At 47.4% G+C, this 15,632-nt stretch overlaps 2 protein-coding genes across 2 annotated transcripts; both read right to left on the reverse strand.

The window, feature by feature from the left end:
* Positions 1-1,990: 1,990 nt before the first annotated feature.
* On the reverse strand, positions 1,991-4,215 carry HOXB2 (homeobox B2). Its single transcript, XM_044672521.1, has 2 exons — positions 3,819-4,215; positions 1,991-2,883 (listed from the first exon to the last, which is right to left on the reverse strand). The coding sequence occupies exons 1-2, from the start codon at positions 4,213-4,215 to the stop codon at positions 2,183-2,185; spliced, it is 1,098 nt and encodes a 365-aa protein (XP_044528456.1). The 3' UTR covers positions 1,991-2,182.
* A 5,343-nt stretch (positions 4,216-9,558) lies between these two features.
* Positions 9,559-12,543, reverse strand: HOXB3 (homeobox B3). Its single transcript, XM_044676816.1, has 2 exons — positions 11,988-12,543; positions 9,559-11,045 (listed from the first exon to the last, which is right to left on the reverse strand). The coding sequence occupies exons 1-2, from the start codon at positions 12,430-12,432 to the stop codon at positions 10,204-10,206; spliced, it is 1,287 nt and encodes a 428-aa protein (XP_044532751.1). The 5' UTR covers positions 12,433-12,543; the 3' UTR covers positions 9,559-10,203.
* Positions 12,544-15,632: the final 3,089 nt, after the last annotated feature.

Consider the following 15,632-nt stretch of genomic DNA (forward strand, 5'->3'; position numbering starts at 1 on the left):
CCTTGTTGCAATAAAAACATATTCAGATGCTAATACACACATAAGTGCACGGAATACCCATCTACCGGCATACAAACACTCATCCACGTGACCTTCTATTGGGCACATTCTCTTTAGAAGTGCTGGGCTCTTTTAAAACAAAACACAAAATAATAACCGAGGGGAAACTCCCCGGCTCTCGTTTAGCGGCCTGCCGGCTTTGGAAAACCGGGAGGTCCGATGAATAGGCTGGAAGAGGGGCGGGGTGTGTGTGCAGGGGACTACTCACTCTTCCTCCCCGCCTCCCCGCTTCATCCCCCACTCAGTCCCCCCCGAAGGCTAGAGCCAGAGAATCCTGAGGCTGCTGTCATGGCGGCCAGAGCGTCTCTTCACTCGCCTATTCAGGGCCCGGCTCCAGCGCCATTTTGAGCATCCCTGCCTCACCATCCCCCCATCCCCTTTCCCCCCTCCCCAACTCACTCGCCGCCAGGCCTGCACTCTCTGGCCGCCTTCTCCCTTCCATCATCATCACCCTCGCCGGCTGTTCCCACTTTCTCTGTGCCTCCTCTCCAGCTCTCTGTATATCCAACCTTTCCTGTATCGCATACAATCTCTTCTATCGCTCCCCCTAACCCCTGACAGGGCCTATTTGGCCCAGAAACACCCTAGTGCCTTAGAAATAATTTATTTTCTGGTGTCCACTGCGATGGATTCCTACGCTGACCCTTTTTCATTCATAACCATCTCCACCCTCGCCTCCTCCCGCTTGATATATGAGTTTCAAGTCTAAAATTCCGTGTTGGAAGGGATCGCCCCTGTCTGGAAGCACGTGGGCCCAAATACCGAGAAAATCCCTTGCAACTCCACCCCCACACCGCCACACACATCTTCTCCAGCCCGTGGGTCTAGGCTCCCAGGCTCTTTCATTTTCCCCTTTTCACTGTTCCCCTCTCCTCCCCAGAAGATGCCTTACCATTTCTTCCCCACCTCCATTCTTTCCGTTTAACGTTTTGGGAGGAGAAATACGTGGGTTTCGTTCTGTGGGGGCTAAGGGGAAAATAGTAGAAACAAGCCCGGGCAAACTACGGCTACCCTTCCCCCTCCTTCCCTTTTTGGCCCCTTAGATTTCCTGGGAAAGCTCGTTCCAAGTCACTCATGCCGCCCACCCTTCGCAAATCTCACAAGACCAAAGTCTCTTCTTTATGTAGCCGTTTTTTGCCTTTGTGTCCAAGGACAGCATTTCCTTAAATGCTAGCAAAAATAAAACAAAATTAAAACAACCCATCGGGGCAAGATACCAAGGGTCTTAATGATGAAGATGGGGTGGTCGTGGGAGACCCAAGTATTCTTTAGCCCTCTCCGATTTTTCTCAATCGCCTGCAAGGGGAGAGAGGAGGAGAGGAGTTGGATCCAGAGCGCCTGATTTGTAGTACCCGGACTTCACACGTCAGTGTGTACGCTTTGCTACAGAGATCTGCCTCCTGCTCTCCGACTCAGGAGAAGAGTAATGCTATAACAGATACCCCCAGACAGGCCCTGGAAAAGGAGCTAGAAATTAGCCTCTAGGGCAAAAGGAATCCACCCCGAGCTAAGGCGAAATTGTAGAACTGTGGAGAACTCCTATTCGCAAAGGCAAACGCTCACTCGTTTTCGTATAATAAAGACATTTATTTAATCTATGAAAATAATATACAATAAATACTTTCCCCTTTTTCCTATTAAAGAATTTTAATAAATAGTCTACTGTCTAAAACTTAAAAAAGAGGAAAATAGGTCCCTCTGTTTCTTCTTAAGAAACCCCCCCCAAGAGTTTTATTATTCCTGAGATTTAATTGGAAGTTTACCAAAAGGATTTCTGTGGGTTTTTAAAAGAGAAGTCCAAGTGTCTAATAAATGAAAGACAGAGACACAGAGAGACAGGGAGACACACAGAGAGAGGGAGAGAGAGAGAGGAAGAGGGAGAGAGAGAGAGAGAGAGAGAGAGAGAGAGAGAGAGAGAGAGAGAGAGAGAGAGAGAGGAAAGGAACCCGATAAGACTCAAATTCGACAATACCTGAATTTTTAGCAAAACTTATAAAGGATCCTATGGGAATGGAGAACGGGGAGAGAAGGGGACAGGAGTCCTCTAATCTAGGAAGAGTACTCCCTGGTACAAAGTGAAGAGAGAGGGAATGGATGGGGTGTGCGTTTGGGGGAAGGGGTATTATTGGAATTGTAGGTGTTCTAAGTCGATGGTTCGGAGTGTGCTGGTGAAAAAATCCAAATCTTCCTCAGAGAATCGAACTGGACTGTCCAGGGAGCCCTGCAGGTTAGGGGAAAGTTCTCCCGAGAGCTGGAAACAGGAATCTGAAGCAAAGAAATTGAGATCGGGCAAGAAGGGAGAATCCTGCCCTTCGGGGAATGAGTCATCCAGGAGAGCTTCGGGTTCCAGTGCTCCTGGCCTGCCCTCTGGATACTGAGGACTCTCAGCGTTCGAATTCTCCGATGGGGCAGACTGCAGCCGAGGTCCCGGCTGACCTAGAATGGGCTTAGTGGGGAGAGAACAGGCCTCTTTATCCCCTAGAGATGGCAATGGGGCGTCTAGAGCTTGACCCAGGGCTGGGCTGCCCTCGGGCTCCTCCGCTGGGTCGCTGCCCTCCTCCAGAGCCCCAGGGTAAGCAGCTTCACCATCCAGAGGTTCCTTATGCTGGTTCTGTCGTTTGTGCTTCATTCGCCGGTTCTGGAACCACACTTTGACCTGCCTTTCAGTCAAGTCCAACAGCGCGGCTATCTCCACCCGGCGGGGCCGGCACAGGTATTTGTTAAAATGGAATTCCTTCTCCAACTCCAACAGTTGCGTGTTTGTGTAGGCTGTGCGAAGTCTCCGGGCCCCGCCGCTGCTGCTGTCCTGCAGTCCAGGGGTATCTGGGGGGCAAATGATATGTGTTAACATAGGGATGGATGCAGCGTCCCCCCACCCCCGCCCGCAACAAATCTCCCACCAATCCAGCCAAAATGAAGTCCTCCTCCCCAAGTGGAGAGGAGATTCAGTATGAGCCCTCCCACTCCCTTTCCTTTTTAAAAAAGGAGGGCCTCTGCCTCTGTACAGTTATTCCTCTCCCTTTTCCTTCTCGAACCCCACTCCAAGCCCAGCCCAGAATCTCGGGTCAAAGCAAGACCATGGGAAAGGAATTCTAAGCTTGGAAAACTTCCCATGACCCCCTTCCTCCCCAGGAAAGAGAGAAAAGCGACTTGATTCCTTCCCACAGGATCTGGAGGGATGTGCCTACAGTTCATGCAGCATTCTCACAAGCAGAAAAGGTGACATCCCTCTCTCAAACTAACCCTATCTGACTTCGAGACACCCCCATTCTCACTCCCACAGACAGTTCTGCCAACTCTAAAATTCTTCCACTGCTCTTAGGGACCTAGTTGTGAGGGAAGGTGGAGGAAGGGAGGGGGAGAGATTCTCCTTTCCCCTCCCCCAGACTTAATTCCTGCAGCTCTCCATGCCCATCCCCCAATATACCAGGCTTACACCCTTGCGCCGAGAAATGCAAAAGCAAATAAAATCTTTTTTTTCCTTAGCAGAAAAACAAACAAACAAAGACATCCAAAGGAAAAGTAACCTCAAAAGCATCCTCCAAAACCTCCTGGGATTGGGATGGAGGACAATTAGTCATCCAGGCCCCGACTTTTTATTCTACTCCCTCGTCTGTGGCATAGACCCGGACTGGATTAGGAGACTCTAACTGCTCTGTCCTGCTCCAGAAGCCTACCCTAGGTCTTTATCTACCCTTCTACATCTCCCCAGTCCCATCAAACTCTCTAGCCCACGCCCCCCAGTTCGCTGTACAGACCTGCGGGTGATCCAACTCCAGAGGCCGGCACTGTGGAGGAAGCTGGGGCAGGGGATGAGGCCGATTGGCTGGGTTTCTTGGTCGATTTCTTCTCTTTCATCCAGGGGAATTCGGGAGCAAGGGGAGCAGCAGAGAGAGGCGGCTGTGGTGGCGGCGGCGGCGGCGGAGCCGGCCCATCGTCGGTTCTCTTTTGGCTCCGGGGTCTCTGAAGGGTGGAGGCGCCCGGCTGGAGGCTGGGGATGGTTTGCTCGAAAGGAGGAGGAGGAGGAATTAATGTCGACTCCTTGATTGATGAAGTTTGAAATGTCTCCAAGACAGCGGGGAAGGAAGTCAGGCACTCGGCGAGCGAAGGCTGGCTGTTTATAAACCCAATCTCCCTCTCAAATTCAAAATTCATGGCTTTCAATGGTCCCAGCCTCAGGGTGGGGGAGGGGGTCTGATGTGGGGTGGGGGGAATGTCAGGAAGGGAGGATCGGAAGGACCCCCCTCCCCCCCCAGTTTACAGATGGGGTGTTGTTGGAGGGGGAGGGAGATTTCACTCTCTCTTTCTCCCTCTCCCTCTCCCTCTCTTTTTCCCCTTTTTTTTATTTCAGGCCTTTATAATTGTATATTGCTGATAAATACAGGCGTATGGGGACTCTCTCTATTAAACCCGAGACTCGGCCGAAATTGCAGGCAATACGCGGTCACGCGACCGGCCTCGGCCAATCGCTCACCGGGGCCTGGTAGAAAACAGAGAGCATTCTTTCCTTTAATTGATTCAAAAACTCCAGAGGACCGCGATGTGGACACCACCAATCCCCCGAGGTCCCTCATATCTCCCTCACCCCATTTCCCCCTCTTTCCTAAACTAGTACTGGGACATTCTTCCTGTCAATGGAAAGACGAGCAGAGAAGGGGGGGAGGGGGAGTCTCCTGCCAGAGAAGTCTTCCTCCTCTATCCAAATAAATACACAAGAATAAATAACAAGAACAAATTAACCCTTTCAGGAGAGCAGAGTAGGTTGTGGAGCAAAACCTGTCGGGAATAGAAATTTGAAATGAACTTTCCTTCTCTTGAAAGTTTCCATCCTGGGGAGCAAATATTACCCTTTCCCCCACCTCCATAAAATCAAGGCTTAACTCTTGCAAAGATCAATAAATATCAATCCTGACACTGAGACTTAGAGCTTTACAGGAGAGGCATAACGAATAACTAACACTAGACTGGATGTTAAGAGACCTAGATTCTGTTCAAAGTCCTGCCACTAATTTGCTGTATGTGACTTTGAGCAACTCATTGCACTTCATTGGGTCTCAGTTTTCTCTTCTGTAAAATAAAGCATTTGGGTTAGACGATTAGACCATTCCTAAAGTGCTTTAGAATTCTATGGTTATACAAAAGTTCTAATGGAAAACTAAATTCATTCGTTCATTCATTTCTTTTGGACAACTAAATTTAATATATCTGTATCCATCTGTATCTATATATCTATACTCCACATTTGTGAATAGTGTACATCTGTGTGAAACTAGTCATAAATGCCTGTAACTACTTGTAATTTATTCATCAAAGATTAACAGCAAACATAGAGATCCACAAACGTAGGAAGCTCAAATCCATGAAGAATTTTTACTTTAGGAAGAGTTTGTTTTTTTTCTTCCAAGAAAGAACTTTCATCTCTTGGGTTCTTATCTCACCAGCCCCATTTTAGAAATTTTGAAAGAGAAACTGAGAACAACTGAGCTCAGATTCCCTCACTCTGCTTTGAAAGGTTTTTTTTAAGGTCTGAAGAACTTATTAAAACTTGGAGATAGTGTGTGTATGTGTGTGTGTGTGTGTGTGTGTGTGTGTGTGTGTGTGTGTGTGTGTGTGTGTAAAGCTGAAGGTGGGAATGAGGGGGGTGCTGAATCCAAAATATTTTATTGGAAATAATTAGAAGCTTCTTCAGAAATTGAAAAGTCAGTTCTTGGGGGGAAAAAATTTTTTTTTAAATAAGTAGGTCAGAGGGACTAGAGAGGAGAGGAGGCGATCAATCTTAGCCCTCTGACAGCTCCCTCCTATCGCATCAAAGAATTTGGCTCTTTGGGAAAGGGAGAGGGAGACGCCTAAAATCATGATCTCTTAAAGGGGGGGGGGGGGAGGGAGGCGGGAATGCAAAGGAGAAAGGTGAATCAGGGAGACCCAGGGTAGCAGATGGGAAACGGGAAAAGAGAAAACGACACTAACTTAAAGAGAAAGTTAGTCTGGAAAACTCCTGAGTCTTCCCATCCACCCCTTCCCCACCCCCTACCTCCTACTTCAAGCATCAAGCAGGAGAAGGAGATGGCTAGGGGAGAAATGGCCACTCGGCTGGGGCCTTGCGAGCTAGGAACTTCTTTCTGTCAATTAGACATTCGTGTGGGTGGTGAGTATTTTAAGAGAGCCACATAGATGGAATCAGGGGAGGAGGGAGAGCCCTGACTAAAGAATAGTTACAAAGGGGGGATGGAGGGGCAGTGCAGGCACGGAGGAGTTTTGTATGGGGTGAGGGAGAGGTTAGAGTTTTGGGTGGACTATTGGAATCACTGAATTTTGAAAAGAGTATGTTGCTTCTATTTGGGGAGAACTACCCAGCAGGAATTGGAGATCAAATCAATGAAAAAGAGTTTTTTGTCTTATGAAATTTATTTCTAAGGAGGAGGGGTGAGGAAGGGAAGATATTAAGATTTTTAAATCCTCCTTAAAATTTGTATCATCTTTAGAGCTTCAAAGCTCTGTCTAAAGATATGATGGAGTTTGAGTTCTCTTAGTGACAACTTGCAGGGGTCCAACAGCTAGCCAGTCCCTCTAGAAAAGATAAGGAGCAGGAAAGGCTGGTGGTGTTGACTTACAAGCCTCTCTGGGTTGGCCTAGTGAGTTTGGCAGCTTTCTCTCTGCAGCTCAGACAGGGAATTCTCTAAAGAAGAAGAAGAGCTGCCTTTAACCCCATCTGACATTTTATGGCTAGATTAAAAGCAACATAAAACTTTTTTTTTATTAAAGAAGAAGATGTAGGCCTCTAAGCATAGGAATATCTAGATTCCTATAGACATATTTTCCAGCAACACTGAAAAACATAGAGCAGAGATATTTTTTTTTTGAGCAGAGATATTTTAACTTAATCGCTCTGCCTCTAGATAGGGATCTGAGCTTCTGAAATCTCCAGAAGGGCAAGGCTAGTAGACAGACAGCCAAAATGTCCCTTATCTTTCCTCAATTAGGTACTACAGTTACTCTTGTTTTCAAACTCTCAAAAATTTCTCTCCCTACTCCCTCATTCTCGATAGATAAATAATCTATCTACCACCCTCACCAGCTCCTAACATGGTGCTTCATCCAGTTACATCATCCAGAAAATGTTATTCGGGGAAGAGGAAGAAAGAGTAAAACGGAATGGAGGTGGGGGGGGGGGGTAGGAACGGACCCTTGAGCATTATTTGATCCCAATCAAACTTTGCACGCTCTCCCGCTTTTAAATTATAGTGTGACCCAATGGCAAATTGCTTGCTGCTTGGATGAACCGGATCCAGTTAAAATCTTAAATCGAGGGGGGGGGGGAAGCAATAAGGTTGCTTTTTTATTGTTATTTATCGTTGCATAAAGACTGTAATTACTAACCTTGGTCTGTCTGGATGCAACATAAAAATGAAAATCAGCCCTCACTTTAAGGTTGGGGGCTGGGAATCAAGATTGCCCCTTCTTTACCCCCTTCCCACCCCTTGCATTACACACATATACACACGCTAAATATATGTTCCTAATTAAGCAATGCGAGAGCATCGCTTACAATTAGAATTATGCAACTCTTCAGCAGATCCAGCATCGCTTCTTCTTTCAACGAATTAGCCCCATATTTCAGACTCCCTGTCCTCTCTCTCTTATCGTCTCCGCCAATTCAGCGCTGACATTTCATCTTTGACAGACGCTTTCCATCCTCACTCCCATATCATAAAACTTTTATGGAACCGCGACTAATAAATGAAGTTTTTTTGTCGGGATTGGGAAAACCGAAAGGCTCACAAGACTAGGAATTATTTTATTTATTCTCCTGACCCCAATGTTTTCCCCTACCCACTTCCTCGCTTTCTCACAGCTCCATCAAATGCCCCTCTCTCTCCCAGAGATTGGTCGCCCCTACCGTTTTTTTTTTTAATTGTTAGATTTAATTTAACTTCGGTTCTGACGTTCTGACCTGAAAACTCTAGGTCTTAGAATTTATTTATTTAATAATAATAAAAAAAGATTAATCATTTTCCTTTGTTTTCATTCTAGACCCAATGGTGGGTTGGCTCCAGGGTCACGTGACGGCTTCTTTGTAGCAGCGGAAAAGGCTTGTGAAGTTTAGGCTGCTGGAAGGGAGATGGAGCTGTTATCCAGAACGGAGAGAGACTGAGACAGAAGCAGGAAGTCAGCAAGAGAGGTGTAGCTGGGAAAATGCAGGAAGACTGGAGAGAGAAGAGTACAAGAGCTGGTTAAGGAAGCACCAACCTGATAAGTTGGCAGAATGTTATAACAGGACACAAACAACTCAAAGGAGAGACTCAGGGGCGAGGGAAAGATGCTAGTGTGTGGGATGGGAAAGAAATGGAGAATGGTATCTTCAAAACCTTTCCTAAATTTGGGAACACTGCATAGTTTGACTGTTGCCTGACCAATTGGACCAAAGAGACAAGGTAAAATTGATAACAGAAAGTTTATTCAAGAATTGCTTGACAGACAACCCTTTTAAGTAAGGAAAAAGTAACTCCTAAGAACAAAGAAAGTTCCAAGAGGGAGTAACTCTAAGTCTACAAATTCAGGACTATACAGAGACGATTAGGAGCTGAGTTCATGCCTTTAAGAGAACTAATTACAATTGCTCATAAGTACGAGGGTAACATAAATCTACGGCTCTTTCCTAGAGTACAGTAATAATTAAAATAAAAAGGTTTTACGACAGGAAACACAACTGTCTTTTATAACAAGTAAATACTAAAAGAAAAAAAAAGGTACAATTTTCTTTTTTCCCTCATATAAATACATAATGTTGGGGAGGGGGATAAATAATACAAAAAAAGAAAATATTTTAACAGGCTATAACCAATAAATATATATGAAAATGTTCACTAGAACACACACTTTTAGAGCAACGCCTGGATTCTGTGGGCCCAAGCGTCTCTCACAGTTGTTTTTATATCCATTAAAATGTAAACTCTAAGTGCAACAATGGTATCCCAGTTAGGAGCATCAGGCCAGCACATACCAAAGGCCCTGGCATCAGCTCAGGCCCTGGGACATACAGTTTGTTCAAATATACCCTGTTTTCACGTTAAGTCAAGAGAATAACCAAATAACAATGATAATCATTTAAAAAAAAAAAAAGCTTCTAACCCCTTGTGTCCGGATTGCTTTTTTGTGATGAGCCCTAAAGACAGGAGGGAGGATATGGTGATTGGACTGGAGAGTGAGAAAGTGGGGACAGGGGAGGACAGCCGAATATTTAGACCTGACAACTTGCCTGCCCCAGGCCTACCTTCTCTTCCTCAGCCATTTTTCAAAGGAAAAAAATATATATATATAGCTATGTCTTTATAATATAGGCAGCTATGACTTTCAGGATTTCTCAGCATCCCTGAGCCTACTGAAAATTTTAATAGGGGGAAACCTGCCAGGTATGTAGATCTTAAAATCCTGGGGGGAAATGTGGAACTAGCAAAGGGAGGGGGGTAGGGAGGAGGAGTAAGGGTGACCTTAGATAAGGCCCAAAAGAAAGGAGTAGGTTGCAGAGTATGAAGGTGCTAGAGAATGGAGGAGAGGGGTTAGTGCCTGTTCTGTACCCTGGGGGTTGAAATTGTTGTTGTTATTGTCGTTTTAAAGAAAGAGGGAGAATTGAGAAGATATCTGGGATGGCCAAGAACGGTGGGAGGTAAGTAGTTTGGTTAGTTTTTTGCTAAATCATCCTCTTTACTTTTAAAATGTGCTTCTCCACAACCCTCACCTCCAATTTTCTGAGCTTCTCTTCTTCCAACCTCCCCTTCCTTCACATGGCAGTCCAACTAAAAGTTGTATTGGAGCTTTGGAGTTACTAAGGAAAGTGTGTGTGTGTGTGGGGGGGGGGAAGGCAGGGATAAGATCTCTAGCTTGTTCCAGAATCGGTTGTTTAATTGGCAGACCGAAGGAGGTAAGAGTTTGAATGCAATTTTTGTGATATGGGGACCTAGAAGAGTGAGGCAAAATCTTCTCCTCTACACGGCCCCCTACCAGGCCCTCTCTTCGCAGGAAAACTCCCTATATCCCTATTATCCTCTCTCCTGTCCTCTTCTGGGCAATCTCAATGTTGCTGGCTCTTTCCCACACCCTCATTCCTCCTTGTGCTCCTCCACCCCACCACCCTCATTTCTCCCATCACAGGTGTGTCAATTTGGGCGCTTCTTGGATTCTACCCTGAGGAGGTGCATGGTGAGAAGAAAGGTCTGTGTAGGTGGGATGTGGGTCGCAAGGTCCGTGGTGCTGGCTGGGGGCCATAGGGGGCGCCCCGTTGTAGTCCAGGTTCCCCGACGGGTGGTGGGACAGGTGGTTGAGGCCATACAAGGAGGGACCAGCAGGGGGAGGCAGTGGATCCACGTACCCGCCCCCACCGACATACACAGGGCTGCTTTGCATGCTCGGTGTACCGTAGGCTCCCCCGTTGCCTTGGAGGACATGGGGTTCATACTCGGGAGGTGCGGGGTTGGGTGTGTACTTCTGCGGGGCGGCACAGCCTTTGAGTGGCGGTTGGTAGTTCGACGGCAAAGCATAGGCATTCTGGTGGGGTTTGCCGAAGGCAGGAGGGGACGGGGTCTCATAGCTGGAGGTCATGGTATGTAAGGCGTTCATGAAGCCCGCTGTAGATTGCATGGGCTGAGGGGGACTGCCGGCCGGAGATGGGCCCCCAGACGATGAGCCTAGCCCCTTGGACTTCTGGTCCTTCTTATACTTCATCCGCCGGTTCTGGAACCAAATCTTGATCTGACGCTCGCTCAGGTTGAGTAAGTTGGCCATCTCCACCCGGCGAGGCCGGCACAGGTAGCGATTGAAATGAAACTCCTTCTCCAGTTCCACCAGCTGAGCACTAGTGTAGGCTGTCCGGGCTCGTTTGGAGGCCGAGGATCCCGGCGGGCTCTTGTCCCCTCCCCCACTTCCTCCGCCACCCCCACCCCCTCCGCCTCCGCCGCCTCCACCACTGCCACTGCCGCCGCCGCAGCTTTCTGCCGGAATGGAGGGTGGGGGGAGGAGAGAAAATGAAATAAAAGATAATTACTGTACACGCCAAAATTGAATGCATCGTTTCTTAATAAATCCAGGCCTCGGCTCTGATTCTCCTCTCGCCCTCCCCCTTCCCCCCCTCCCCGCACCCGTCGCATTAGCGGACACTCCATAACAGTGGCATTTATTAAGAGACCTGTTCTCTACTCGATGCCCTAGCTTATGAAAATTTGATCATGTCACGCAGACACAAGCTGTACGGCCATTTATTTATGACTGGATTATTCTCTCCGCCTGCCTCTCCTCCTTTCTCCTGTTCTCTCTCTCCTCTCCTCTCCTCCCACTCTCAGGTCTTCCCTTCCTTCCTCCTTCTTCTCTGAAAAATAAAATCCTGGAGAGTACTAATGAAGGGGCTAAATTAGTGAAGGCAACATTGGGAATCTGGGAATCCCGAAGCCAGGTGGGACAGACCTAGGGTCACTGTTCGGGGTAGATGAGGTCTGGCACGCGGCTGGGACACCTCAGTGACTGTGATTAATACCCGCAATAATCATACTTAATAATAATCAATCGGCTTGGGGGCCGCTCAGGGGCTGTTGGGCTGTTTTTCTACGATGTCCCCCGACCCATGTTCCTAGATCTGATTTTCAGACTTTGGGGGCTTTTGATGCAATGAGTAAGTGTGCTTTGGGGTGGGGTGGGGAGTGGGGGTTGAGGGTGGCTGCGGTGTGTCTTAGATAAGGATAGAGGTAGATGCAGGTGTCAGAAAGGTGAAGGGTACACAACCCTTACCAAGGCATTAGCCCCTGGTTACCTGACCCTTCTTCCCATTCCTTTCCTTCCCCGACTAGTTTTCCGTGTGGGAAGTTCTGGGTGGATCCTTCTAAGACTAATAATCACAATAATAGAAATCACAATAAGACAGACTTGGGGAGGGGCAATACCTGTGCTGGGGGAGCTGTTTTTCAGTTTGGAGTTTTGCCTCGACTCTTTCATCCAGGGAAAAATCTGTTTGCTGAGGGTGGAGTTGGAGCCGGGGCCGCATTTGGGGGGAGCGTTTTTGCTGGGCCCACTGGCATTATTGCTGTTGCTACTGGTACTGGTTGGGGCGGCATTGGGAGGGGGCGAACCCGGAGCGGGGGCCGAGTGGTGCTCTGGGGCCAAACCAGGCCTCATACAGCTGCCATTCAACTCTTTGCTTTTGCCATGGGGGGCCGTGTTGCCCAGAGCCTGGAGTGAGCAGGCCGAACGCTGGTAGTCTCCTTCCAAATGCGTGGCTGATTGGAAGGGGGGCTGGGTGGGCCCGTCGTAACCGAAACCATTACTTCCAGGGTAGGAATAACCTCCGAACAGAGCTGCTGTGTTGTCGTAGTAGGTCGCTTTCTGCATCTCTGGGTGAGCCCTGGGCGACGGGTGGCAACTTGCAAGGGCCTGATACCCTCAGGACTGGACATTGGCACCCCGGGGTCACGTGATGTGCCAGACCCCCCCTCCACCCCCCTCCTCCAGTGGTCTGCTGGAAACGGCTGACCTGCGGGGCGAGAAAGGAGAAACAAGGAAAGAAGACTGGGTCTCGAATCCATCTTAGGCGCTGAAAAGCGAGCTGACATCAATAGGGTTTTCTCTCTCTCTCCCACCACCACCTCCCCGAAGCAGATGCGGAGGCCACCTTCCTGACCCGACGCTGAATTTTGTGTGTGTGGAGAGGGTTATTTTAATGGGGAAAAAGAAATTTTAGCCCCCATTAAAAACGGTGAGAAGAATGCTGATTTTGGAACGTCCTACATCTCACAGAGTCAACTTCAAGTGATGCCTTTTCCCCTCTCCTGTGGGATAGCCTCTGACCTCCCTCCTCCTCCCCACAAATGTGGGATAGGGCGTTAAGCTCTACCAGTGGCTAAGGGGAGGGGGAGAATCGAGGAGACTCAGAAATAAAAGTGCTCTCATCTTCTTCATCATCACCATCATCATGCCAATTTGAAGTCCCCAGTCTCCTTGCCTCCTTGTCCATTTTCAAACCTTCAACCAAGCTGGGAACTAGCCTGCCAAGTAGGGCAGGACATTTGGATGCAGACAGAACGGAGGAGCAAGTTCAGCAGGGAACCTCTGAAATAAAACCACCACAACCTGCCTGACATAAAACTCCCTTAAGTTTTTAGCCTTCTACATCCTCAAATGGTTCTTTCCTCTGCATTTTCTTCTGAATCTGGCCAAATTCTTTCCTCAGCCAAGACTGTAGGAAGGTCCAGAGCCAACCAGCCTCTTGAAGGACCCAGATCCCTGTTGGATAGTTCATTAACCCTCTCCCTATCAGTTGGTGCCTCCACCATTTGGTATGGGGGTTTTCCACCTCCTATTTTCTTCCTTCTGTGCCTGTGTCCCTCTACATCCCCCTACTCCCTTCCCCTTTCCCCCCTATTTTCTTAGGGAGGAGAGAAAAAAGAGAGAGAGGCAGAGAGAGAGAGAGAGACAGAGAGAGAGAGACAGAGAGACAGAGACAGAGACAGAGACAGACAGAGACAGAGGAGAGAAGAAGAAGAAAATCATCTAGCTACTGGACTTTTCTACCAAATGAGGTGGAGAATGGCCCCACCTAAAACAGAAAATGACTTCCTAGAAAATATCAACAAAGCAGTGATGCTTGGTACTGAAAGTTGAATTCTTCCTGTTAGCTGATTTTAAAAGAGCCGAAAGAAATCCAACTCTCTCTCTCTTTTTTTTTTCACACACACACAAAACCCCTTTTCTTAACAGCGGGTTATTTTTGTTTATTGTTTTTGGGGAAAATTACAGAAAAATAAGGTTGCAAGCTATGAGGGCTTTGCCTTTTTTAATAATAAAAAAGACTTCATTTTCGTTCCTTTTTTTCTTCTCCTTTCTTAACCGCCAATCTTAATAGTAATAAAATTCTGCAAGCTGGCCTTCTTTTATAACACATGTACTTGTGATAGGTAAACTCATTTTAAGTGATACTTATCTTTAAAAAGAAAAAAAAACAAAAATAATTTTAAAGGGGAAAGAAAAGGGAAGACTTTCGGGACAACCTTCCCTTGCTCCACCACCAAGAGTGCCCTCAATGGCAAAGAGTTTATAACGAATAAACATTTATTTTCTCTAGGATCTAGATTGAATTCTAGGGGGTGATTTTCTATTCTGTAAAGGACAGAGGTTTGGAAAGAAACTGGGTCTCACTGAGGAGGGTCCTTCTGACCCGGGTAACATAGCTCTTTTTTTGTTATCACTACTATTATTATTATGATTTAGCCTAAATGAGCTTTGGAGCAGCCCTGGCTGAAGGGTGAATTAATTAACAAGCATCAGCTGAGTTTGTTATTAATAGATTGGGAGAGAAACTAAATACAAACCGAAAGGAAGGGCAATTGGCTCTGGACAGTGTTTTATTTTGTCTAGATAATTATTACAATAATAACATTAATACCAATAATCATAATAATTTGGCTGGGAACCTATGACCGATCAACTATTCGAATATCTCCTAAATCCCTGGACCACCCCTCCCCACAAAAGAACCAACAACCTGGCAGAAGGGCCTGAAGTGCGGTTCAGCTGAAAAAGAAGAGAGATAAAACAAAAAGAGAGAGATAGGGAGAAGAAAGCAAGAAAGAAAGCAAGAAAGCAAGAAAGCAAGAAAGAAAGGAAGGAAGGAAGGAAGGAAGGAAGGAAGGAAGGAAGGAAGAAAGGAAGAAAGAAAGAAGGAAAACGAATCAGAGAGGGGGAAAAAGCTGAGATTTTTGGGAAATTTAGCTCTCCACCCGCCTCCAGGGAAGCTGCTCGGTCTCCGCTGCAGCCGCGCAGGAATCAGGGTCATTGCGAGAGAAGGAGAATAGAAAAATGTCCAGGGTCATAACTAATCGGCGCAGGCCTCTTCCAAGGAGTCTATGCCGGCTACAGACCCAGGCTGTACCGATCAGGGTCTGGCGCTTTCCTCTGTTCCAAGTTTGGCTTCCAGGGCTAACCGAATTAAAAAGCGGCTTTGCAACTCAGTTGTTGTGCTTTTTAGAGATTGTCTCTCCGCCAGGGAGCGCGGAGGCCTGGTCAGCCTGGGAGTGGACCTCGGAGGGGATCATAGTTTGGGGTAGGTAAATAGGAAAAAGCTTAGGAGATAGCCGGGGGGAGGGAGGAGGGAAGGAAGAAAGATGGGGTTGGGGAGGGAAATAAGCCATCACTCTAGAGAGCCAAATGTGTGTGTGTTTTCCCTTCCTCCATGTTGGAAAAATTCAATTCTCCATCTGCTTCTTCAGAAGGGTGACAGGTCTCCCTCAGCTTCCCCCCAGGGCCTCGATAAGGAGGGAACGAACCCCCCCCTCCAAGAAAGCCATTCCACTCGGCGCAATCCCCCCTGACACTGGAGTCTGGAGACTTAACAATAGCTCTGGAGAGAACGGGAGCCCCCTAGAAAAAGGGACAGGCCGATGGGCAACCTGGGAGAAAAGATAGGATTTGAAGGGGGGAAAAGAAAGAAGGAAATAAAGAAAGCAAAGAATTGAAAGGAGAGGAGAAGGGAGAGAGGGGAGAGAGAGAGAGAGAGAGAGAGAGAGAGAGAGAGAGAGAGAGAGAGAGAGAGAGAG

This window comes from Gracilinanus agilis, chromosome 4, assembly GCF_016433145.1.
Source record: "Gracilinanus agilis isolate LMUSP501 chromosome 4, AgileGrace, whole genome shotgun sequence".
Classification (NCBI taxonomy): Eukaryota; Metazoa; Chordata; class Mammalia; order Didelphimorphia; family Didelphidae; genus Gracilinanus; species Gracilinanus agilis.